The following is a 25,258-nucleotide window of genomic DNA, read 5'->3' as shown; positions in this document are numbered from 1 at the left end:
ATATTTTTAATTAAACTACACTTACAATAAGATTTTTAATTCACGACTTGTCGCTTTGACACATTCCCCAACAAATTGTTTTCTGCTGGTTTGGTTCATGTCATAGTGTTAAAATGCATTAGTCATTGTCCAAATAAATCTATTTTGTTCACTGTGAGACCTGAAACACAACCCTTTAGTATTTTCCATTAAGTGGAGCGTCTAATAGCTGTTTTGTAGGCTCCTACAGAACACAGTAATTAAGTGAAATGATAGCGGTGTGCAGCAACGGCTGCTTTTTGTTCCAAGCTGAATTCAGGTAAGCATAATGAGCACTCCCAGAGCAGCACACATTTAATTGTAGAGTGTCTGGTGTAGTGCAACACTTACCAGATGCCAAAACAGCAAGGAGAGCTTAGGGATGATGTCTTTCAATTAGGATTTCACCCCAAGGCCCCGTCAATGTTGCACCAAGGTGGGAGGCTTCACTTCCCACAAATTGGCCACATTATATAAACAAAAGAAACAAACTACAACGAAGGACAATGCTGCTTTTCCAGTCCGATGGATTCCCTTTAATGAGAGAGAAATTAAAGGTATAGTAGAGGATTTTCTTCTTCCGGGTGGATCATCAAAATAACTGGTCCTCCCACTTGTCAATCATTCTGGTGATATATGACGTAAGCCCGTCGTACGTGCTCGTCCCTGCAGCTCACTCCACACGGTTCTCATCATGCCGCTGGCCGACCCCACGCATTATTCTCCCACATTTTTACAGTTTCACCCCCTCTGGTGCAAATCTTCTTGTAAAGTGAGCTTATGTGAGCGATGCCGACTTGTGACTTGTAAACAGAGCGTGCACGAGGAGAACTGGGCTCGTGCACGTCTCTCGCACGCGTTTTAGTAGGCGTTCCGTCTCGGGAGCAGGTACAGCGTTGCACATGCGCATTTTTTTCAAACGGTGGAGATCTTTCCTAAAATTCCTGAAAATCCTCCTGTATACCTTTAAGTTGAATTGCTGGAATCTACCGATTGGGTTTTCCCTCCTGATCATTGCCAAAAGGAGACGACTAGAAGCTGATTGGTTGAAGTCTGCACGTAAACATTAGTGACGCCTGTTCAGCCACTTGTTATTCCACATATCAAATGAGGCTGTCAACTGAATGAATCCTAATAAAAAAAAACGCTCATTCAGCTTCAGAATATAAGGTCCTGCTCACACTACAACCTTTAGATGAAAACTCATTGTTTTTTGTTTCATACATTTCTCCGTTTCCACTGCCGTGTTTGTAAAATTATGTTTATTCCCATGGTAATGGAAGAAACACGCACGCACACGCACACACGCACACACACACACACACACACACACACACACGCACACACAGAGCAGAGAACAATGGGCTCTAAATAGTAACAACGGGACTAAGCCCAAATGTTTTCAGAAGTTCCACCTTGGGAGCCATTCCAGAGGGTTTCAGTGACTGCAGCCCCACCCGCATGACGACGATGTTTCATTGAACCATAATCTGTGTCCAATTGTCCCACGTCGCAGCGTTTTTGGAGCCTGAACACTGTATTTTTGAAAACGGGTTGCAGATTGGAGAAAACTGAAAACACCGCTTCAGCTTTGACGTGTGGATGGACAAGACGCACGTTAGCTGAAAATGGTGATGTCATCCCCACTGACCTATAACCCTGTGACCCTCTCCATAACGTTAATTAAAGTTCCTCCACCAGAATCCACAGGGGAAGAATGAAAACGTTTAGTTGTTGATATGCGTCTCTAATACATTGTCAATACATTTCAGAAGGAAACTCATCATGACACTCATACAAACACACATTTCCAGCATTTAAATTTCACAGAACATACCTGGGTTTGTTGACATCTTTGCATCACGGAAACGTTTGAAGTTCTTGAAGCATTGTGTCACAAGATCCCGTTTGTATACTGGATCTCATGAGCTCTCGATTCCCACTGGAAAAACAATATAGTATCAATTTCACAATATTTCAGACTATTCTCTAGTTTGAAGACGTTTTCTTTGAGAAGTCAATTTTTATTTCAGGCTGAATCGGTGAAATGATGATATTTTCGCTTGAGCTGCCACAACGCCATTTTTGATTTCCCAGAAACCCTTGCGGGCAAGGTTCCTAAGATGACATCAGTCAGGAAACAGTTTGATGGCTACAAATTCTGGTTTGTTTGTAAACATATTGATTTTGGTTTGATTGATTTGGGAAACTACAGGTTGGAAATGAGTGGTGATGGTCTTGTTTTGGTGTGTTGGTTTATCCTCTGTGCAGAAGTTATGGGATGAAGATTGTAAATAGAGATCCTGGTGGAGTAATTTAAACGACACCAACATGGTGGACTACCTGCTCCAGATGGACCTGCAGAAGCTATTGATGCATATCTTTTTAATAAAACCAGATGTTGGATATCTCCATTACGAGGATTTTTTTCATGAATGATTGGTTTGGGCTGGTGTGGATAGGGACTGAGGTCCGTTGTTGTGTAAATGGGCCATCAGTTTGTTACCTGCCATGCCACTTGTCGACGCTTCAGAGCTGTCACAGAGGAATCCCCCTCCTGGTGATAATTCTAGAGTCGTAGCAGGAAGTTAAAGAGTTTTTTTGGGGGGGTGGGTGTGGGGGTTTCCATCCAGTGTGGTTTGTCAGGGCTTTTAGTGAAAATTTGGGCAGAAGGGAGCATGGAGTCTGGTGTCTGAGAAGAATTGTTAAACTATCACATCTTGTCAAGACTTTGGATTGGAACCTACAGAAAAATGACAGCTACCACTACCAGCTATGATGAATCGGACATCTTTTACCCCGAGACGCTGTAATCCAGTCTGAGGAAGTAAGGCTGCTCATCATGACAATCTTTTACAAAATCTGCTTCCAGTTGACTTATTGGATTGTTCACAGCTTCAGGAAGTTATTACATTAACTTGGAAACAGCAAGCTCATATTTCACAGCAATACGAGGTATTTGGTGACGATAAAACTCTGATGGCTGGTTTTCATGAACAATTTGCTCTCGTGTCATGCGGTGGAGCTGGTGGATGGTTTTCCAAAGCCATGTTAGAACAAAGACACAGAAACGAGGCGGTGGCCCTGACAATTCAGACAATTGAACAAAAGTTGTACATTTCACTGCTTCACTACCTTTTTTCCATCATTAACCTCCTCGTTATTCCTTTGCATTGTCATCCGTGTGTTGGAGAAACATCACTTCTGCCGCCTCACGGTCTTATTTTTACAAGCTGTCAGCATCACGTAAATAACTGGATAATTTAGAGGGTTTTTTTTAACTTTTTTGCCCTTGTCCTGTTCAGCATCTTGGGCAGACAATATGATGTGATTGACAGCCTTCCGATGTCTGAACAGTTTTTGCTCTTGCAACAGGAAGAGACCAAGAGTCTCCCCATGTTGCTGCTTTATTAGAAGTTGGCATAGCTGCTGTACATGACTGGGGGGGAACGCTGAGAGAGAGAGAGAGAGAGAGGAGAGAGAAAGCGAGCGAGAGAATGGGGGTGGGCGGGTGGGTGGGGGACAATATACAATACCCTTGTTAGCGCCACATATATTATTTACAGTTATCACACTGATCTAAATATTTTCGAACTGTTTTGAGATTAAACCAGCCTGTGCAGCTCTACCTAGACAGTAACATGATTTTCTAGCAAGAGCTTAAATTAGCAGGTAGCCAAAAAAAACAAAAAATAAAAGCAACAACAACGATAACGATAACAAAAGCAAAAACAAAACAACACAAAACAAAACAAAATCATGATTTTGATCATTGAAACAACAATAGCAGAAAACTAGGGAAATCAGCAGCAAATCTCATCGATGAGGACTGGACACCGCTACCCTAGCACCCGGCGGCCCCCCAGACCCCGGGAGGCCCCGGTAAACCACCCCAGAAAGTCACGCTCCAACTTGGAAGGCACCAGACATAGAATGCAGAGAAGACCTCCCCCCAGGCAAGAGGGGCCCACAAGTTAAGGATAAAGGGTGCAGAGCCCCAGGCCCTGACCCAAGCCACCAAGCCAAGAGTAGCTGGAGCAGGGCCCCCAGGCCGTGCGGGCAGGGAGCCCCCCCCGATCCCGGTGGCGAAGCCCGCCGCACCCCTGGGGGCCAGCCCCCCCACCAGCCCCCAACCAGGTGGGACAGAGAAGGTCCCAGCCGCCAAGCCCCGGACCAGCACCTACGCCTATGCCTACACACACACACACACACACACACACACACACACACACACACACACACACACACACACACACACACACACACACACACACACACACATGCACACACATACATTTACTTGGGGGGAGGGGGATGCTTCCCACTCCCCAGGCCGCCAGCCAGGCCACCAGACCACTACAAGATCCCATCCTCCACCAATCCAACCGTGAATAGGGAGGGAGAACCAATACCCAGCAAGTGTGCCCCCCGTACTCCAGCCGCACCCACCCCGGGACTGGGTGGGACCACAGTGGGAGGCGCTGAGGGTTTTGAAGAAATGGATACAATGTGTGTGTCTAAGGTGTGGTTTAACATTGAGGGTAGCGGGGACTCGGGCAGAAACAAGTGGCAGAACCCCAAAAGCCAGCTTCCCCTCAAGTCCCTGTGTGACTAAATGTAGTTAAAATTGTGGGTGGTGCAAAGTCGGGGGAGGGGCCAGACCACAGTTAAGTAGGCCCCGTCCTAGGCCCCGTCCACTGGTCGTTATTGTGAGGTTAGGTGGGGTAAGGTTGGGGGGGTTGAGAGGGAGGACGTGCCCCCGCCGCTCGGACCATTCAGAGAGAGTTTATGCATCCAGGAAATTATTCATGACGATTTGAAATATCCATTAAGATCATTACAGTGAAGCTTTTGAATATGAATACTTTTCAAGGCAGTATTGTAATGCTTTAGTTCTTGATCGGTCTGAAGCTTAAACATAGTTTTCTGTCAGAGATCAAGAAGAATAATGTTACAGAAGCCATTTTAAAGGAGTGGTTCAGATCACGAAGTCACGAAATACAACAATTTAGTGATGAGATGAGTCGAGATAAGAGACAACTTGAGTAAAGTTGAGCTCAGTTACATTGAGTTCTGATAAGTTAGATTAAACTTAGTTAAGTTGAATCAGCAGTTTGAGTTCAGTTGAAATGAAGTTTAAGATGAGATGAGACACAATGAGTTAAATTAGATTAAACTGAGTTAAGTTGACTTGAGATGAGTTGGATTCAACTGTGATCAATAACAGTTGAACTGAGTGAAGTTTGTGTGAGTTAAACTCGTCCATTTTAAGTTGAAGTTTACGACTTGAGTTGCAATGAGTTGTAGTTAAGTTATACTGAGTTAAGCTTTGTTGAGATAACATAACTTTCATAGCTTTTCTGACTGTGCTGCACGTGTGTGTGGTTTCATTTCAACAAATTACAGCGCCAACTAGTGGCCCAACATGCTACATACATAATATATATATGCTACAACTTTTACAACGTTTTCAAAACGTTGCTGTATAAATGTGAAACTTTTCTGAAACGTTGGGGTCTTAGTCGGTACCATGAGAATTCAGTTTTTTCTTTATATGATATGTATCTGATTAATAAACAATGCTGAGCATCACACTTAGGAACAACAGTCACACACTTCATATCCGTGCCCTCACCAAGCCTGTAAGACTGGCGTTCAATATGTTTAAATTGAAGGAAGGCTCCTCATGTGAAGGGAATAAGCCAAAAAAAAAAAAAAAAAAAACTATAACAATAAATGAGTTTGAACCGTTGTGCTTTTAATTAGCTGTTTGCATTCGCATGTTGGATGGGCACAGAAACAGAAGGGGTGGATCAACGACTTATTTAAAGCAAATCCACATCTGTTTAATCCCTTTTTTGAAATTCAGATGTTTTAATGACGCAGAAAGATCGGAGCAACACAATGCAACCAATATGACCTCAAACATAATTAGTGAACATATGTAAGTGTTGGTGTATCATTCAAGAAAAGGCAAATTCTTTCATTTCTTTCTCTCTCTTTACACAGCACTACCTTCCCTGCTCGATGCATTACACATTTATGAAACGAGCTGCATTTCTTACCGCTCTCGTTGCCTGTTTTGCCCAATTAAAACCTCAGACCTTATGGCTGTTGACTCAAGCTGAAATAATAATGTAGCATAGCAGATTGAGTTGAAAGATAGACCGCTTGAAGCAGGGTGGAACCAGCGTTACTGATAGCATTGGTTTTCAAAGTGTGGGGCGTGGCCTCCTTGAGGGTCGCCAGAGAGCTTCAGGGGGGCATTGGTCGGAAGAAGACAATGTAACAGAACCACTCTTATTCTGAAAGTATCAAACCGGAAATACTTGTTAGCACTTCTTGAAATAGTCTGTCACTTTTGCATTTATCATTACTTTATCAGTTCAGTTTCAGGTTCCATTTACATTTCAAGTGAAAACGTATAGTTTTTTAATTGTCATGTCAGAATACTTTCAGGTTTCCATGGCAATGTTCTGTAAACAATGTTGATACCATATTTTGGCATGAGTTGGAGCTGTTTATTTTACTAATGAAACCACACACATAGAGCAGAGAACAACGGGCTCTAAATATTAACAATGGGAGAACACAGACCTTCTAGTAGGCAGACCACCAAGATGGATTGTTATTACAGTGACTATGAAAAATAAAAGTACCAAGTCCCAGGAGATTATGAACTGGAGTCATGACACCACAGGAAAGATTGTTCTAATTGTCTCTACTGAGCATGTGCACAACTACGAGTTTATCTGGCCGTGGTGTGCATGCAGTCGCATTTTCAAAAAGTTGTGTTTTTCACCATTTCTATGGATACGGAATTGGAGTATTTTCCAAAAGTTGTGTTTTCAGTGACTCTGAGCATCATTGTTGTGGAAACCATAAATACAACAGTATTTTTGCAGTTTCACTTGAAAACGTGTAAATGTGGCGTCAGGAACATAAACGATTTAAAAGTGGTATTTTATGTTACCGTCTTTGCCTATTGACTCAATTAAAACTGTCACTACGCCGTGTTGTTAGCGTGAAATACCATCATGGCTGTTGACTCAGGATGGAATAATAATGTAGCGGTGAATGGAGTCAAATAAAGGGACGCTTTAAGCACAGATGAGCACTTTTCATCACTTGTAGCATTAACATCTATTTCTACAGCTGTAAATGTGTCTTTTCTGGATTTTCCAGAGTAATTGTGGGGTTAAGTAAAATACTCAGGTCTGTTTTCCACTCAAGTGCCAAATAAAATTGCATAAAGGTTCGATGCATGTCTGTTCAGCTTAATGGCTTGCAGGATTTTAAAGGAAGATTTCTCTCTCCCGTATGATTACAGTTATGGTTTTTACTCCTGCATGCTTTTCATTCCCATATGAGCTGCTCCGAGTGGAAGAAAAAGCAGAATAGAAATGTCAGTTGAGGAAATCTGATAAAAGGGTGTCCAATCATAGTCGGCCGCTGAGCATTGCCTGGCAGGCAGGACTTCTGATGCTGATGGAGTTCAATAGTGGTGCAGGTAAAAAACCTCCAACTGCTTCATGAACACCACGTCCGTTTCTCTTTGCAGGACACTGAGATCATCAACACGGCCATTCTGACCGGGCGCACTGTGGCTATCCCCGTCAAAATGGTCTCCATCGAGATGAGCGGTGCTGTCACCGATGTGTCGGCCTTTGTGCAATGCAAGTCTTCCAACGAGGACATCGTTAAGGTACGTCCACAGTATTTTGTCAATGTCACATAATTTCAGTAGAAGTCAACAGTCAGCAGTACTTGTTTCTCCAGGTTCGGACCTACTCTGCCTCTGATTTGCTCAGCAACCTCATGTGACAGGTAAACCTCAACATTAACCAATCAAATCAGTGAATGAAGCCATAATGAGCCAATCAGAGGCAGAGTAGGACGGGTCACAGTTTAAATCGATCAATCAATCAATGAATCAATCAATCAATCAATCAATCAATCAATCACAAGCACATAGAGTAGGCTGTGCAAATAAATCAATATTACAACAACAGACTGCATCAACATAACCAGGATAAATAAAATCACAGTCGTAAGAATCTAACAAATAGTAAAAACATTAGTCAAATGTATAAACAATAACAAGACATGCTTCTTCATCCTTGGGAAAAACAATTGTGTCTGATAATGCTGAGTGATGCATCAGGGGGGATTTGGAAGAGGGTGTGTGCAATGTTGCCTGAAAATTAAGTGGCAATGTGCCAGTTATGGCTTTAAATTGTCTCTCAATCTGAAGCTTGTAGGTTCCATTCTCAGTTTTAACCCCAAACTGCAGGGATGGTCGGAGCATGGCAGCCTCAATGTATGCGTTTGCGAGTGAACGGATGAATGTGAATAAAGTACAGCGCTTTGGGGGGTTAACTCACTAGAAGACTACTACATAAATAGAAAACAATCCCATTACTTAGTTAAATTAATTTTCACTCATATCGTGCTGTTCCACCACTTGAACATTTATTACATTCACCCATTCACACACACTCACACACCAATGGATGTAGCTGCCATTCAGTCCGTCCACTGGGAGGGGAATCAAACCTGCAACCTTCTCATTGAGAGACGACCACTTCCCCCACCTAGCTGAGTGATGCTTTTCTATGGACCCTTTTCCACTCATCCCTTCTCTGAGTTACTCTACTCGCTATTGACACTTTCCCACTACATGTTAGTCCTGCAAACAGGTACTTTTATGGTACTTGCGCAGCGAAGGTTCTAATCTAGCTAAGGAGAGTAGAACATGTGATGTTGGCTGCTGAGTGGCCGGCGTGTCATGACATAGTAGGTCAGGAGGCAGCTCATTCACTCCATCATTTTTTAAACCCGATCACAACAAAAACACTCACAAACAGAGATAGATGAACGAAAATCAACCCTGTGGAGCGGCGATGGTGTTTTTTTTGTCTCGTGGCGACCAGAGGATTCAGAGGGAGCTTGACGGAGCGACCCGCCACGTGTATCGGGAGGTCTGTGAGATGCGGTGTCTTGGATCAACTGGTTTCTCTGTTAACTGGTGACAAACTTCCTTGAGCGCCCCCTTTTCAATTTAAAAACCCAAACAAAATACATACAGTAGCTGTCCTGGCGAACATCATTTAACCACATTTTCATTAAAGTTTAAACAAAGTTTTAAAAGTTTAAGGTTAACAAGGGTACCAATGAAACTGAAACACCGGACAGTGAAGAGCCACCGTACAATCCACATTTTGTAATATTATCACTAAATAAATACTAATATTTCCTATTTAATTTATTACAAATATCAAGAATGATTACTTGTACACAGCGGAGAAAAGCTTAGATGACTCCACCTGCGCCATGGTCATACGATTTTGTATTGGAAAATGACCGAGGTTGAATCGAGTAGGGTTGAGTAGGGTTGAGTAGGGTTGAGTAGGGTTGAGTAGGGTTGAGTAGGGTTGAGTAGGGTTGAGTAGAGTTGAGTAGAGTTGAGTAGGGTTGAGTAGGGTTGAGTAGGGTTGAGTGAGTGGAAAAGCACCAATAGAAAGTCGACCTAGTTCAACTCCAGTAAACTGACCTTTGGTAAAATACTGCATGAAATGGGCCAAATCACACAATCCAAATACTGTAGATTGATCAGTTTCTGTGCGTATTGCAGGTGATCAGCTCATATTATCACCACGAATGACATCATGCGCAGGAATTCAATGGCCCTGATTGTTTTCGGCTCGTTTTCATGAGAAGCTGAATGTGTGTCACAGTTATAGTGTCACTTTGCTTCAGTCCACCGTTGAGAGGTCGTGTGGAGCTGTCAGCCCGACGAGGCGCCAGCGACCAGTAACAGCTCCTTGCATGACCTAAATCTTTGAATCCCGATCGCAGCCTTGTGTCTCCACAGCACAAAACATCTTCTTTAAGTATGATGACTGAAGGACATCATAACGTTCCCAGGATGCAAAGCGATGAGGAATCCAAGCTGAGAGTGTGATATCCAGTCTCGTTTGTTGATTAAATAAATTAAAATGGGATCACAACAACGTGCAGAGCACATTAGAGGCTGTGATTAAGCCGTTCTGATTTTCTCCAGTCAATTACAATCATAACAGATTGCACTATAGGCAGATTGTGTAATTGTAAAGGCTCGGAGTGAAGCGTTGCTCTGTCGCACATAATGAAAGTGACGGCGGGAGAGGAGATGTAACCTCAGAAGAAGTAAACTGCACATAATGTATGCTAAGCTCTTCAAATATACAAGAGTACAAAGAGTGCTGGCTGCACTGCTGCTCCATTTCCCTCCGCAGCCACTTTGAATAATAATACAGAGCTAACCTTTCCTCAGGTGGTTTTCTTCGAAAGAGATCACAGGAAGTCAGAGGGAACGTTTCGGGGGTGGAAAAGTGATCATTTAATTAAGAGTGCTCAGCAAAGCAATTCTCCAGGGTAATACATAAAAACACAACTTTGGAAAGGTTAAAGCAAAAAGTTACCATTTAGGATGGTTCCTGTTGAAAAAGGCCTCGTTCATACATTTTCAAGTAAAAACGCAGAACTTTCCTTGCGATTTAGGTGTCAGTTTCATGACAACAGAACTCAGAGTCACTGAAAGGACACATTTTTGAAAACGCCTCTCAAGGTGGAACTGTTCAGAAAACCTTTGAATCCATCGTCATGTAAACGGGGCCTCAGTCAATAAGTTTAAATATCTCAGCTAAATAATGAAGTTTGTTCTGTCATCTTGTTGTCTTGAGCAGTAACCTGTAGCTCAAAGTTCATCACAAACTAAAAGATGGAACATTTAAAAAGAAACATCTCTCCCTCAGCCCACAAGTTATTCAGGATGTATGAGGAGCTGGAAACATCATCTTCACTTTATAAAATAGAAAACACAGGAAGTACTGATCAAAGAAAAATCAAGAACAGATTTTTTTATTAATGATGAGTAAGAATTGGAAAAATACAATGAAATAATATGAATATATGAAACAGATTAGACAGCACTGATTTAAATAGATTGAAATGTATAATTAAATAAATGTCATTTAACCACATTTGATACCGTAAATTCTGATGTTTAGATTTTTTGTCTTGCTTATAGTAGATGTGGACGTTTTTCTGTGATCCTGGAGCAGCTTTCTGTGGTGACACATGGTCTATATTAGGGATGAGCGAGTACACCACTATCTGTATCTGTTCAACCATCTAAATGATCTGTATCTCTATTTGTACTCGGAGTGGGCGGGCCTAAACCAGATATGGGCGTGATTCAAGTGAAAATGGGTGGGGCTTAAATCTGTACATTATTCTAAGATTGATCAGAAATTGCTTCATTTATTGTTTATTTGAAACTGTTTACAGAACAGCCTCAGAATTGAGATCCAATGTTTTATAAATAAAATGTATATATACTGTATACAGTATATAAAGCTTGATTTGTAATATTTAAAATATTATATTTATTTTTATGAACAGCCATAGACAATAAACATATTAATTTAAGCCACTTTGTGTGTTCAGCTATGTGTGTGTGTGTGTGTAAGTGGTCTGTAAGACTGTTTATTTTTTAATGATCTGTGTGAACCTGGTGATTGATGTAAACATCCAGTGGAGGCAAACAGGGAAATAACATGTCAGCCTTGTTCACTGTATTCTTCTCAAAAGCACTGGCGTTGCTCGTACCATTCAGTACGAGCAACGATTTCCAACTGACTTGCACCACCAGCCAAACTAAGAGCAAGCAGACGGTAAAAAAAAAACAGCACGTGGAACTTTAGAAGTGGATTCCTCATCACAAACCTCTATATAACTCTAGTTCTATAGGTCTATGGCTGCACTCTTCCTGCTGTTAGCGTCATTTACCTTCTGCAGCTCCACCGCAGCTTGTAGTCCCTGATTGTTGTGGTTATTTGATGACATCACGGACCGTGACGGGGGAGAGGGATGCGATTCTTTTTCCCCGCAGATGATCGTTTTTGCCAATTTTGCCAAATTTGTGGAAGGACAAAAAGTAGAGGCCATAAAGCATGGAACTGCTTTATTATTTTGGGAATATCATTTATTTCGTTTACACTTTATTTTGTTATTGGGGTTATGGTTCAGAGTAAAGGGTCTGATCTCGTGTTTTTGTAGGACAGGTATAGGCTACTATTCATCCAAGGACAGTTCAGGAGTCCTCCTCAGGGTGTCACTCTATTTTTATTTCATTTTTTTTACAAAGCAACTATATGCACCTCAGGACAGTTCACGAGTACATTGTGCAGTTTGTATTAGTAGTACTAGTGGGCTGTATGCCCATTTCTTTGTCTAATTTATTGTAGTTTTATCTATTTTTCTAATAGTTGAAGTAGTGTTTTTGAGTTTTCTATCAAAATATTCTTGTGTGAAACGTTTTTCTCTAAAATTTGCACTAAAACAAGACATGGTGTTACTGACCAACAACTTAGTATTTATTTTGACAGCAACCTTAATCTTTATTATAAGCCTTTGTTATAACATTTTGAAACATTGTTTTGAGTTTTTCTGTAGTGTTAAAAATGTTCTTGTGTGGAAAATTTGCACTAAAAGCTTTTGCATGGAAATTCATAGCCTGCTTTGTTTTTTATCGTGTATTTAAAGTGTTTAGGTGTTGCATGAATAACATAAGCCAAAGTAGTTTTACACGCACACACACACTTTATACAATGGGTAAATAGTGATCTCACTGTCAACTCAGAGGGATTTGGCAGTGGAATATTTACAATTAATCCATATCAGACTTTAAAATCTTGTCCACACATGTCGAATGATTGTATAATCAATATTTCAGAATAATTAAAACTCAATTATTGGCGGGAAATCGAAATTATTCTGATCTAAATCTCAGCCCATCATTCCTCCCTGTGATTATTTCCAGATAAAATGAATTAACCCCAGGCTGGCTTCTTAAAAGTGAAAAAATATACAAATGAGCCAAATGAGCCAGTCTTTTGAATGACTCTTTGAAATGAATGGATCCAAAAGATCAAGCTCCCCCCAAAGAGCCATAAATCCCATCATTACTAATGAGGATTTTCCTTCATCATGAGCACGGATATTGATGAGTTTTACTCGTCTGAAGCGAGTATCGGTCTCAGCGCTAGTATACACTCTTATTTTTTAATATAGAAGTCACTTTTTAACAGACGTCACATGACCAGGCAAACAACGAAAAACACACAACTTGGTACTGGTAAATACAGTAACGTAAAAACTAGCGGTGCTCCGATTGATTGGCCACCAATAATTATCAACCGATCTCCGTGGAAAATATGTGATCCCACAGTGATGTTTTTGGCAGACATTTTCATTTTAGTCTTAGTCTTATGGACGAAAATGCTTATTAGTTTTGTCATTTCAATATGTGATAGTTTTAGCTACATTTTAGTCAAGTTCGTCAAGTCTTGTCGAGGAAAAATCTAAACGAATTTCGTCTCATTTTAGTCTTTTTTTTTTTTTAAAGAGTATTGGTCTTTTAACTAGGGATGCTCGATATTGGCTTTTCTACCGATATCCGATATTCCGATATTGTCCAACTCTTAATTTCCGATACCGATATCACCGATACCGATATCTGCTGGCTTTTTACATCAAAACTGTTCGGTAACAACAACATAAAATATCTCCTACTGTGGAATTAACACATTATGCCTAATTTTATTGTGATGCCCCACTGGATGCATATGTGAATCAAACATGGCTTTCCAAATGTACACACTGAGAAAAATAAGAGAACAACAACTTATATTATGGAAAAAAGTGCCATATTTATTTAGTGTTAGAGAGAAACCTCAACAACAAACTCAACAACACCACAGACAATATAAAAAAAGGAAGAGGCATATCTTCAGTCCATTAGTTGTAAACAGTCAATGAATGAATAACTGGACATAACTTGTCAAATAATAGACTCAAACTGGGCTCAATCTCTTTTAAGAGTAACAAAATAGTGCAAATATAAACAAGAAAGGCACAGAAATGCTCACAAAATTAAAACAGCCCTCCTTTAAAGTGCAACAAAAACAAAGACTGAAGTTGACTCGTCCATATAACTGGTCTATTTCTTTCCCATGTCCTCATGTGTAAGAGGGAGATTGTTCTGTATGAATACAAGCATCTCAGCATCTCAGCAATGTATGAGATTTCTCTTCTCATCAATGATGTGGGCACCAGTGCTGAACACTGGTTCACTGTCAACACTGGTGCAGGGTGCAGTCAGGTGCTGGTACCAGTGCTGAACACTGGTTCACTGTCAACACTGGTGCAGGGTGCAGTCAGGTACTGGTACCAGTGCTGAACACTGGTTCACTGTCAACACTGGTGCAGGGTGCAGTCAGGTACTGGTACCAGTGCTGAACAGTGGTTCACTGTCAACACTGGTGCAGGGTGCAGTCAGGTACTGGTACCAGTGCTGAACACTGGTTCACCGTCAACACTGGTGCAGGGTGCAGTCAGGTACTGGTACCAGTGCTGAACACTGGTTCACCGTCAACACTGGTGCAGGGTGCAGTCAGGTACTGGTACCAGTGCTGAACACTGGTTCACTGTCAACACTGGTGCAGGGTGCAGTCAGGTACTGGCACCAGTGCTGAACACTGGTTCACCGTCAACACTGGTGCAGGGTGCAGTCAGGTACTGGCACCAGTGCTGAACACTGGTTCACCGTCAACACTGGTGCAGGGTGCAGTCAGGTACTGGTACCAGTGCTGAACACTGGTTCACCGTCAACACTGGTGCAGGGTGCAGTCAGGTACTGGTACCAGTGCTGAACACTGGTTCACCATCAACACTGGTGCAGGGTGCAGTCAGGTACTGGTACCAGTGCTGAACACTGGTTCACCGTCAACACTGGTGCAGGGTGCAGTCAGGTACTGGTACCAGTGCTGAACACTGGTTCACTGTCAACACTGGTGCAGGGTGCAGTCAGGTACTGGTACCAGTGCTGAGCACTGGTTCACTGTCAACACTGGTGCAGGGTGCAGTCAGGTACTGGTACCAGTGCTGAACACTGGTTCACTGTCAACACTGGTGCAGGGTGCAGTCAGGTACTGGTACCAGTGCTGAGCACTGGTTCACTGTCAACACTGGTGCAGGGTGCAGTCAGGTACTGGTACCAGTGCTGAGCACTGGTTCACTGTCAACACTGGTGCAGGGTGCAGTCAGGTACTGGTACCAGTGCTGAACACTGGTTCACTGTCAACACTGGTGCAGGGTGCAGTCAGGTACTGGTACCAGTGCTGAACACTGGTTCACTGTCAACACTGGTGCAGGGTGCAGTCAGGTACTGGTACCAGTGCTGAACACTGGTTCACTGTCAACACTGGTGCAGGATGCAGTCAGGTACTGGTACCAGTGCTGAACACTGGTTCACTGTCAACACTGGTGCAGGGTGCAGTCAGGTACTGGTACCAGTGCTGAACACTGGTTCACTGTCAACACTGGTGCAGGATGCAGTCAGGTACTGGTACCAGTGCTGAACACTGGTTCACTGTCAACACTGGTGCAGGGTGCAGTCAGGTACTGGTACCAGTGCTGAACACTGGTTCACTGTCAACACTGGTGCAGGATGCAGTCAGGTACTGGTCCAGCAGGGAAGAGGGCCTGGTGGAGCCTCCAGTCCTCCACAGACATTTCATTCACCGGGCTTCTCCTTCTTAGCCACGAGTCCAGCGTGTTGTATTTGTTGTTGTTAAACGTCATCAAGCGCGCGCCCGTAAACATCCCATGCTGCGTTCATGCAGACTCGGAAATTCCAATATCGGTTGTAAAAATCCGATACCGATATTTCCAAATGTTACATTTTTAAGTCAATATCGGCCGATAATATCGGCCCGCCGATATTATCGGACATCCCTACTTTTAACATTAATTTAGTTCAATAAATGTTTGAAATTAGAGTCAAGGATTACAGGTTGTATCAGGCGTTGCTATTCATAAAACCAACAGTTAACCATAAAGTTTTCACATAACCAGATTCCTTTCTTTGGCAATAGTGGCTTTATTACTGAGGACTTTCAAAAGTGCAATGAACATACACACATGCCCAAAATACTAATGGATGAGTAACTGTCTGTTCTCTGACAGATTGGTATAGTGAGTCTGACTTATATTTTGATCCTGTGGCGAAGGCTGCTGTGATAGATGACTGTGCCTTGTTGTGATTTGGACCCCCAGGTTTCTCTTTAGGCATCCTGGTCTCTGGGATCTGAATGAGGAAAAAACAATGAACAGAGGATACAATTACACGCTGTATACAAAGTACACTTCCTGCAAAGGTCAAAAGGTGAATACAAGAATACAATACAATTAAATGTAGGACACCACTAATTATATACGTATAGGGTGTGTGTGTGTGTGTGTGTGTGTGTGTGTGTGTGTGTGTGTGTGTGTGTGTGTGTGTGTGTGTGTGTGTCACACCACGACGTCATTGACGTAGCCTTTTGGGTTTTAGCCTAAAGCCAAAGCCAAAATGGTTTTGGAAGTGTATCCAAAGATCATTTTTTTGATGAGGCTGCCGCCATGGCCCAACAACAGGTTAACATTAATCAACCCGGTGATCGGCAGCAGAAAACCTGATCAGAGCATCCCCAGTAAAATCACATTTGACAGCAAATGCGTCTGTTATATAGACAATTCACATGTTAAAACATCAAAATCTGTGTTGATTTTATTCAAATTGGCATTTTGTTCTTAATAAAGTTAATATATTTACATTTTATTTGCCTAAATCTGGAATGCTGTTAAAGAATTACGATTACTGAGAAGACCTGGACCAATTATTTCTGAAAATGAAACTAATGCATTTAATTTGAATATTGTCAAATGTGTTCTTTAGTTGATTTATAGCCATTTAGCTTGGTATATGCATGAAATTAGTACCTCCAATGATCACGGTCATAGTCGCTGCTCCCTCATAAAAGTGCCACACTGATGCATGTCATTATTATTATTATTATTATTATTATTATTATTATTATTATTATTATTATTATTATTACTACTACTGTAGTTGTTGGTGCTATTGTTATTGGTGTTGTTGTTATTGTTGTTATTATTATTATGTTAAATCTGTAATATCACACGTTATTCTTTGGGAAAATTCAACATTTCAAATAAAATGAGTTTGATTACAAACAGAATTAATTGATTTTATTCACAAAAAGAACCTGGACATGAACAAAACCACTAAGATGTCGCGTTATTTGAGGTTATTTGGGTTTTTTTCTGAGCTGCGTTTCTGTGCGCAGGTCAGAGGTCACGGCTGTCTGACAGACGGAGCTGATTGGTTATTGTTTCCACCATCTTGCACCCACTTTGGAGCCGAGACAAACCTGTTATTTAGACGCCGATACGTCTCAGTCTGATATCAGATCACCTGCATGAGGTTTTACCGTGTTTTGGGGGTGGGGGTTTGTTTTTCTCCTCTTGTAGGGGCCTGGAGGGCCGGTGCCATTCAGGACGTCCTTCATCATTTTTCACTCTCCATTAAAGATGAGGTGGCGGGCCGTGGCATATTGAACGGCTCTGCCTTGGCGGTTCCTGCCACTGGATGCTCAAGGCTAATTTGAAATGAGCCCTTGAAGCACAGGAAGTGCTCAAGTCATGATGACAGTTCAATAACCCCCCCCCCCCCCCCCCCCATGCTAAAAAACAAAGAACCGACAAGCCCGACAAACGTCTCATTTCCATTTTCTTTTTTATGACACTTGTATTACTCAAGTGTCAAAACCTATACCAATTTAACTGTATCGCATTGTGTCAAATCTTGATTTATTCCAAGTTCTTTCCACTATTGATTAGTGCTGAAGTTGTTGGCACTGCAGGAGCACAGTGAATTGTCCCCGGTTCAATTTCAGGCTTCCTCCAACATCAATAACTGATCAATTAAGGCTGATGGATGCTCCAAAGTGGGCGAATCAATAGGGTCATTGAGCAGGGAGGGAGGGGCTACCAGGAGGAAAGCCTGTGGAGGAGGGGGCAACATGAAAGTAGTTACATCAACCAGGAACATTTCTGAATGTATGATTCTGAACTGTCATCTCTCCTGACATTGTTAACAATTTAACCTAAATTTGAACTTTATTGAAGTCTCAACTGCCACTTTTTTCATGACTATCATTTACATTTTTACAGCTTCCAGGCTCTTATATGCTTTGGGTTTTTTTCTTGTTTTGACAGTAAAAGTAGGTGAGAGGCTGTCATTTTGCTTTAGTTCTCCTGTGAAAGTTACTAAGCTGCTGTGTGTATCATAGAGCCTGTAGCTGTGTGTGTGTGTGTGTGTGTGTGTGTGTGTGTGTGTGTGTGTGTGTGTGTGTGTGTGTGTGTGTGTGTGTGTGTGTGTGTGTGTGTGTGTAATTATGAATGCGCCCTTGTTGTGCATGCAGGGGGGGCTGCCAACAGAGTGACCCCGCCCATCCCCACCCGCCTGTGGCAGTGTGACTCACGAAGCCCACACAACGCCCACGTGGCGTCGTGCGGCAGGCTGCTTCCTCCAAACGTAACGCGACACACTTACCTTCACGTTCATTGTCTGAGGAGCAGGAAGTAATGTGATTATATCGGGAATCCCAGCAATGAAACACGTCTGAAGCTCAGGTTGTAATTTTTTTAAGTTTTCTTCTTCTTGATTTAGGCTAATGCTGTTTTTCTTCTGCAGGGAACTTGGAAAGTTGCCACTTTTGATGGTTTCACTTTTCATTTGACAATTCAAGGAACATTTTATTAAACTCTGCAGATGAACAACTGACACACCGTTTACAGGGCGACATTTTCAAGAGACAAGAGAAAACTTTTGTTGCGTTTTTTTGTGTCCGTTGTGGTCAGTGTCTTTGTAATCACAACTTTTTGAAAATGCTCCAACCCGGTCTCCATGGAAATGGGGGGAAACACCATGTTTTCAAAACGCTGCTACTGTGCATGCGCACCACAATTGTAGTAACGAGTATTTCTGCACATGCTCAGTAGATGAAAATTAAGACTGATGTTTGCTCCAGAGGCATCTGGCATGCTAACTCTACCATTGTTGGCCCTTTTCTCGTTTCCATGGAGATGGACATTGTTTTGAAATCATTCCTTCATAAACGTGAAGCTTTTCTGAAAAGAAAACACAAAAATTATGTGCTTCTACTCAAACTGTTGTCGAGGAACCTGAACTCATCACACAAACATTACCTGATATTAGTAAGTAATTCAGTCAATATTGTTGATAGTTTTCATGTTTTTGTAGGAAGCTACCAAAAACTGTGACCCCCTTTATATCCTGAAATAAATCCTGTTTAACTGTCATCAAAGACAGAAGCTGGAGCTTTCCCACTGTCCATGAACACACCACAGGACTTTTCTTAATCAAACAGACTATTCTTAATCCCATTAAACTTTCAGCATGATGATGAGTGAATGGCTGGAACCACAGAGGAAGGAGCTTCTTCTCTTTGATGTGTTGACCTACACGGTTTCTGGGGCAGTGAGGCTGACACTCACTGAAACACAAAGCTTGCCCGACAATCAACTTTAATACCAGATAAAATGTGACACCATAGCCCGGGAGTGGGCAATCCTGGTCCTCGAGGGCCACAGTCCTGCACGTTTGAGATGTTTCCCTGCTCAAACACCCCTGTTATCATGATGAGGCTCTGCAGAAAGCTTGACAAGGAGCTACTAACTGCTGTCAGCTGTATTGATGTGAGGAGACGTCTAAAACGTGCAGGGCTGCGGCCCTCCAGGACCAGGATTGCCAACCCCTGCCATAGCGTCTACATAAATAGTCATTCGTGCTAATATTTTTGCAAACTTTGCTCGTACTGAACGCGGTGCTTTTGAGAAGAACACAGTGAACAAGGCTGACAAATGATTTCCCTGTTGGCCACCACTGGATGTTTACATGAATCACCAGGTTCTTACAGACCACTTACACACATACACACATATAGCTAAACACACAAAGTAGCCTATAATAATATGTTTATTGTATATGGCTGTTCATATAAATAAATATATTGTAAATGTTACAAATTAAGCTTCATATACTGTATGAATGTAGTATATAGTGTTTTTATATACGTATAAAACATTGAAACCTAATTCTGAGGCTGTTCTGTAAATAGTTTTCAAATAAACAATATATAAATCAACTTCTGATCAATCCATCTGAATTTCAGACTTAAAATAATGTACCAATTTAAGTCCCACCCAGTTTCAATTGAGCCACGCCCACTTTTGGTTTTGGCCCCGCCCACTCAGATACAAATACAGATACAGATCTTTTAGATGGTTGAACAGATACAGATACTGGTGTACTCGCTCATCCCTAGAAATTAGTATTGTAGATATCATGCTTTTCATGACAACATGTTCGCTGTTTGGATGTAGGAACGTGGATGTTTGCAAAGCCGTTGCAAAGCGAGGCGCTCTGCCGCCAGACTTCACCGTTTTATTTATTTATTTATTTATTTGTTTTCCTTTTAAAATGCCAGCTCACCAAGGAGAACAGCACCGACAAGAAAACAATGAGCAGGTGATTCACATCTCCGTGAAGCTGCGTCCTACTCCACGTTAAACTCCCTTAAAGTAGTCCCAATCATTTGAGTTGCTTTAGAGCTGGAAAAATTGCTGTTTGTGCTGCATTGCTAAATAATTTCCCCAGGAATTAATATGCAAAGCATTGTTTTGTAGCTTGGTCTAATGCTCCGATTCATCTCATCTTGATTTCACTCTGAGCATTAGTATACATGAATAAATCATTTACTATACTTTTATTATTTCAAAAGTCTTGCTGGGTTATATTTCTATGTAGTTTATATATTTGGTAAATGAATCAAAGACTAAATAAATATAAATGAAGATGAAGACATGCATAATGTATCTTTATGAGGTTTGCTTTTAGTCTCCATTAAAGATGAATGTGATATTTTAACATGGTGCGATTCCCCTCACGTCTTCTCATTCAGGTTTCATGTGAATGTTAAAGATGCCTCATACGTCTCCCAAACCTCGACATTGTGTCTACGGTGTGAAACGAATGATTTTTAAAAGATGTGAAATCCGAACATCATACTCTAAATACACAGCGAGATATCATATTCCGTCCCCGGCTTCATTAATCCCGCCAACAACGGGCTAATGGAGGCTGGTTCATTGAGCTGACGCAGCTAAATGAAGCCGGTGGTGGAAACCAGCAGCCATTTATCATGTAAAGAAAATCTTCATGAGCGCAACGAGACATGATCCTGCTAATGCTAGCCAGATGTCTCATTTAACACAACAACTGATAAAAAAAATTAAAACAACAAAATAAAAATTTTGAATTCTGATGGAAACATTTTTATTTTTAATTCGCTGTTGAAACTCTTGGGACATTTAAATTGGACATTGGACATCGTTTTTTCTCAGTCAGCTTTACACCAGCTAACTTCATGGCTCTTCCTGTGTTTTCTGTTTTGGGTGACTCCCATATAAGCAGCATGTGCAGCTTTTTCTGCCATCTGGAAAACTAATGCGTTTTTACTGTGTTTTCTGGAATGTAAGTACTATGAATGAATGAAAACATGTAATTGTACTGGCACATCCGACCACTTATTCATTTTTCTTTATGTTATTTCATTTTGGACACAGTCTTCTGGCTCAGTCAGTCAAATACAACAAGAGTGAAGGTTTTTCTATGTTACAGCAACAGGTTTATATTGTCATACAGTGACATCTACTGGTTGTGTATGGTATTTACCTCTATTTTCACACACACACACACACACACACACACACACACACACACACACACACACACACACACACACACACACACACACACACACACACACACACATATTTGAAGTTGTGCCTTAATACACATGCCAAACAACTGAAAAAGTGAGATGCATGGTCTGGGAAATACGGTAAAATAGAATAGAATAGAATATCGTCATTGTAACACAGGTACGGCAAAATTCTTTTTGGCAGTTGGTGTGAAGAGCGCACCAACCCACCAAGGCAGCCACCGTTGATATATAATGCTTTATAAATTCCCCTACCTTTTAAAGCAACTACCATATTTCCCACACTATGAGTCATATGTTCCCAGAAAATGTGGTATGTGTTTAGAATGTGTTGAGCAACAACTAAAAAGGTCTGATTTAAATTCTGGAAAATATGATCAATTCAAACATTTTGCAGATTAAACTGGTGCGTCCTGTTCTTTGGTACTGATAATATTTACTTTTGCCTTGCTAATTGTGTTTTTAAAGGGTCCCTGAAATAATTCTATTAAAATACACCAGTATTTAGCATTATTTTTCCCCCTTTCGAATGATATATGACACACCAATGACAATCACACCACTATCTTGCTCTTGAGCGCCGAACGTCTAAAAATGCCTTTAAATCTCCCGCCCTGTGAATCTGACCTAGTTTTCCCAACTTGCCGTAGTTTTGCGCTGTGACGTATGAGGAGTTATTTACTTCCGCCCACAACAGCTGATCGTAGTGTCTTGTTTACATGTGCTCTGCATTATCGCGTTATTTAGCAGTTTTTTAGAGTCATGCCTAAGCGTTGTGTTGCGGCTGGGTGTTCCCAAATGCCCAGTCCGTCTGTAAGTGTCCATAAATTCCCAAAAGATGAAACTTTGAGGAGATTATGGACAAAACAAGTGCAGCGCACTCGCTCCAACTGGACACCAACAGAGGCCTCCTATCTCTGCAGTCAACATTTCACGGTTGACTGTTACGAAACAGCACCCGCAATCCGAGAGTCACTTGGTTTTGATGTGAAGAGGAAACGTATCCTGAAACCTGGTTCTGTCCCCACCATTTTTAAACGGCTTTTTAACGGATTTTTAAACCCAACCTTCAGTAAGTCTTTTTAAAACCTGCTAAAACTTAAGACAAATAGACCAATAAACTTTGCAAAACACCCACTCTGACACAAGGGTAAATACCCGGTCACGCACAATATGTGCACACGGGTAAATACCCGGTCACACACAATATGTGCACACGGGTAAATACCCGGTCACGCACAATATGTGCACACGGGTAAATACCCGGTCACGCACAATATGTGCACACGGGTAAATACCCGGTCACGCACAATATGTGCACACGGGTAAATACCCGGTCACGCACAATATGTGCACACGGGTAAATACCCGGTCACACACAATATGTACTCACGGCTCAAACATGTATGGTTGAACGCCTTGATTTTCTTCTAATTCTTCCTCCGATGATTCCTCTCCTTCATCTTCGTCCAAAACCAACGATACGTCACTTAAATCTTCGCTAACATCGCTCCTAGGTGCTTCTGTATCGCCAAACCCCTCCATTCTTCAATCAGCTGATGTTGTTTTGGCTGGGACATATAACCCCTCGTACGTCATATCCGGTCTAGCTCAGGCGGCTCACATTTATGGCCCGCAAATATACCGTCGTCTGCTGCATCATGTAAAGTCAATTAAAAGGGTCGGAATTCGGACTTTTATCTGGGAATGTTATATACCTTTCGAAAGCATATTTATTCTTCTTTCTAAAGATGAAATATGATAAACATTTCAGTTACCCTTTAAATGTTCAGGTCCAGTGATAGACAAACATACAAATGAGCTATTAGGCTACAAAGGATGCAGTGTTGCTTTGCTTTATAGTAAATTCTTCTACAATTGGGAAATGGGAACAACGTGCACAAACAGGAAATCCTGTTGGAATCAAAATATCAACTTTATCTTTTTCAACTTTTTTTATAGTTTGAAGGTTTTTTGGGGGGTTGAAGGGAAGGTGGAATAATCTGATTCCTTTATATTGGCTGCAGTTTGGAGCATTAAACATTTATGGAGCAGTGTGTGCACGAGTGCAATTTAATTCAGAAAAGTGTGAGAAGTTCTGTGTATTTTCATCTTAATGAGGACTAATACGACACAGCATCCTGTTATTTGACCGGTCAGTCTGCAGCAGCTTCCCCCAAACTTTGTCAAAGTTCTTCACCGAAATGCACCAGTGTGAATAATGAGAGAATGACGTGATGTCAGTAGATCTGTGACTCTTTAAGAGGGGATAAGGCTGTGTCGAACTCTAAAGGGTGTAGATCAGGGGTCTGAAATTTCCGGAGACGATATTTTGTGGCCCCCACCTTGATATGAAAGTATAATATTGTAGGGATTTCTTTCCTCATAAGGATCACCAGGTACCATTTATGTTGTGTTTGGCATCTAAAAGACGGTGAACAGAAACTCCCATGATGCATTGTAGATATCACGGAGCTGATGGCTACAATGCATCATGGGAATTTCTGTTATTTTAGGCTGCGTCTCAATTCTACCCCTTAGCCCTTCATCTTACACCTACCCCTTTGAAATGCACGTGCACGAGAGTCTGAGGGGTGTCCCATTTCATTACTGTGCAGAGCCGGAGGGGTGAGGGGAAGGGCCATTCACCCCTTGAAATGAAGCGTTTACAGATGCACACTTTAAACAGAGGGGTAGGAGGACATGGCGCCAAAGGACTCGCATTTCACATATATACGCTTCTAAAGTTATATAAACCTGTTGTGTTTTATACTAGTAAGAACGGCAGTAGCGCTGCTGTCTGCCGTATGGAGCTTCCGTGTGTATCTGTTTCGTAGAGACCGTGTTTATAACATTTTATTATTACACTGTATAGTTCTAAAGTCTAATATGGGAGTTTTGAAAATAGGGACCCAAACAAGGAAGCTCGGCCGCTTTCGCATGGTGAATGAGGAAATATAAACTGAAGTAATCCATGTCTCCATCTATTTCTTCGCCTTGATGTGGAAAGGCGGAAAACGAAACAAAGCAGCCAAGCTACTGCAACAGGTTGAATTTGGGACGGAATGACGATGCTCCTGCTGGAAAATCAACAAACATCCGTGGCTCAGCTCTGTTAATATAACGGCGCCGTATTATGACGTCAAAACTGTGAGACGGAGCGAGAGGGGCGGGGCTGAGCAGAGGGAGAGGGGTGTCCCAAATCTAAGGGCTGCAACTGCCTTTGCCCTCATTTTGGAGGCGGAGGGCTAGGGGGTAGTCGTAGAGGTAAAAATAGAATTGGTATTGGCCCTTAGATGTCATTATTGGGGATTATATTAGGTTTGTAGTGTTGGTAATGATTGTGTTGTGTTTTTGTTGCCGATTTCATGTAGTTAGTTAGTTCATCTGGTTTAGCTTAGTTTATTAGTTGTGGGTGGGAGTGAAGAAGGTTTTGTGTGTAGTGTCCTCCTGCAATGGTGTTCTTGTTTTTAAGTGTTAAAGAT

The 25,258-nt window shown here is 41.7% G+C and overlaps 1 protein-coding gene across 1 annotated transcript in view; it reads left to right on the top strand.

Moving 5' to 3' along the window:
* tmem132e (transmembrane protein 132E) overlaps positions 1-25,258 on the top strand; it is a gene marked incomplete at both ends in the record, with an annotated part of 248,486 nt that overhangs the window by 138,959 nt on the left and 84,269 nt on the right. Inside the window, one exon of the mRNA XM_080508218.1 lies at positions 7,580-7,723. Within this exon, the coding sequence (XP_080364344.1) occupies positions 7,580-7,723 (144 nt within the window). The remainder of the gene's footprint in view (positions 1-7,579; positions 7,724-25,258) is intronic.

Source organism: Blennius ocellaris, assembly GCF_963422515.1.
Source record: "Blennius ocellaris genome assembly, chromosome: 14".
NCBI lineage: Eukaryota > Metazoa > Chordata > Actinopteri > Blenniiformes > Blenniidae > Blennius > Blennius ocellaris.
This window is presented reverse-complemented; position numbering and strand designations above follow the sequence as displayed.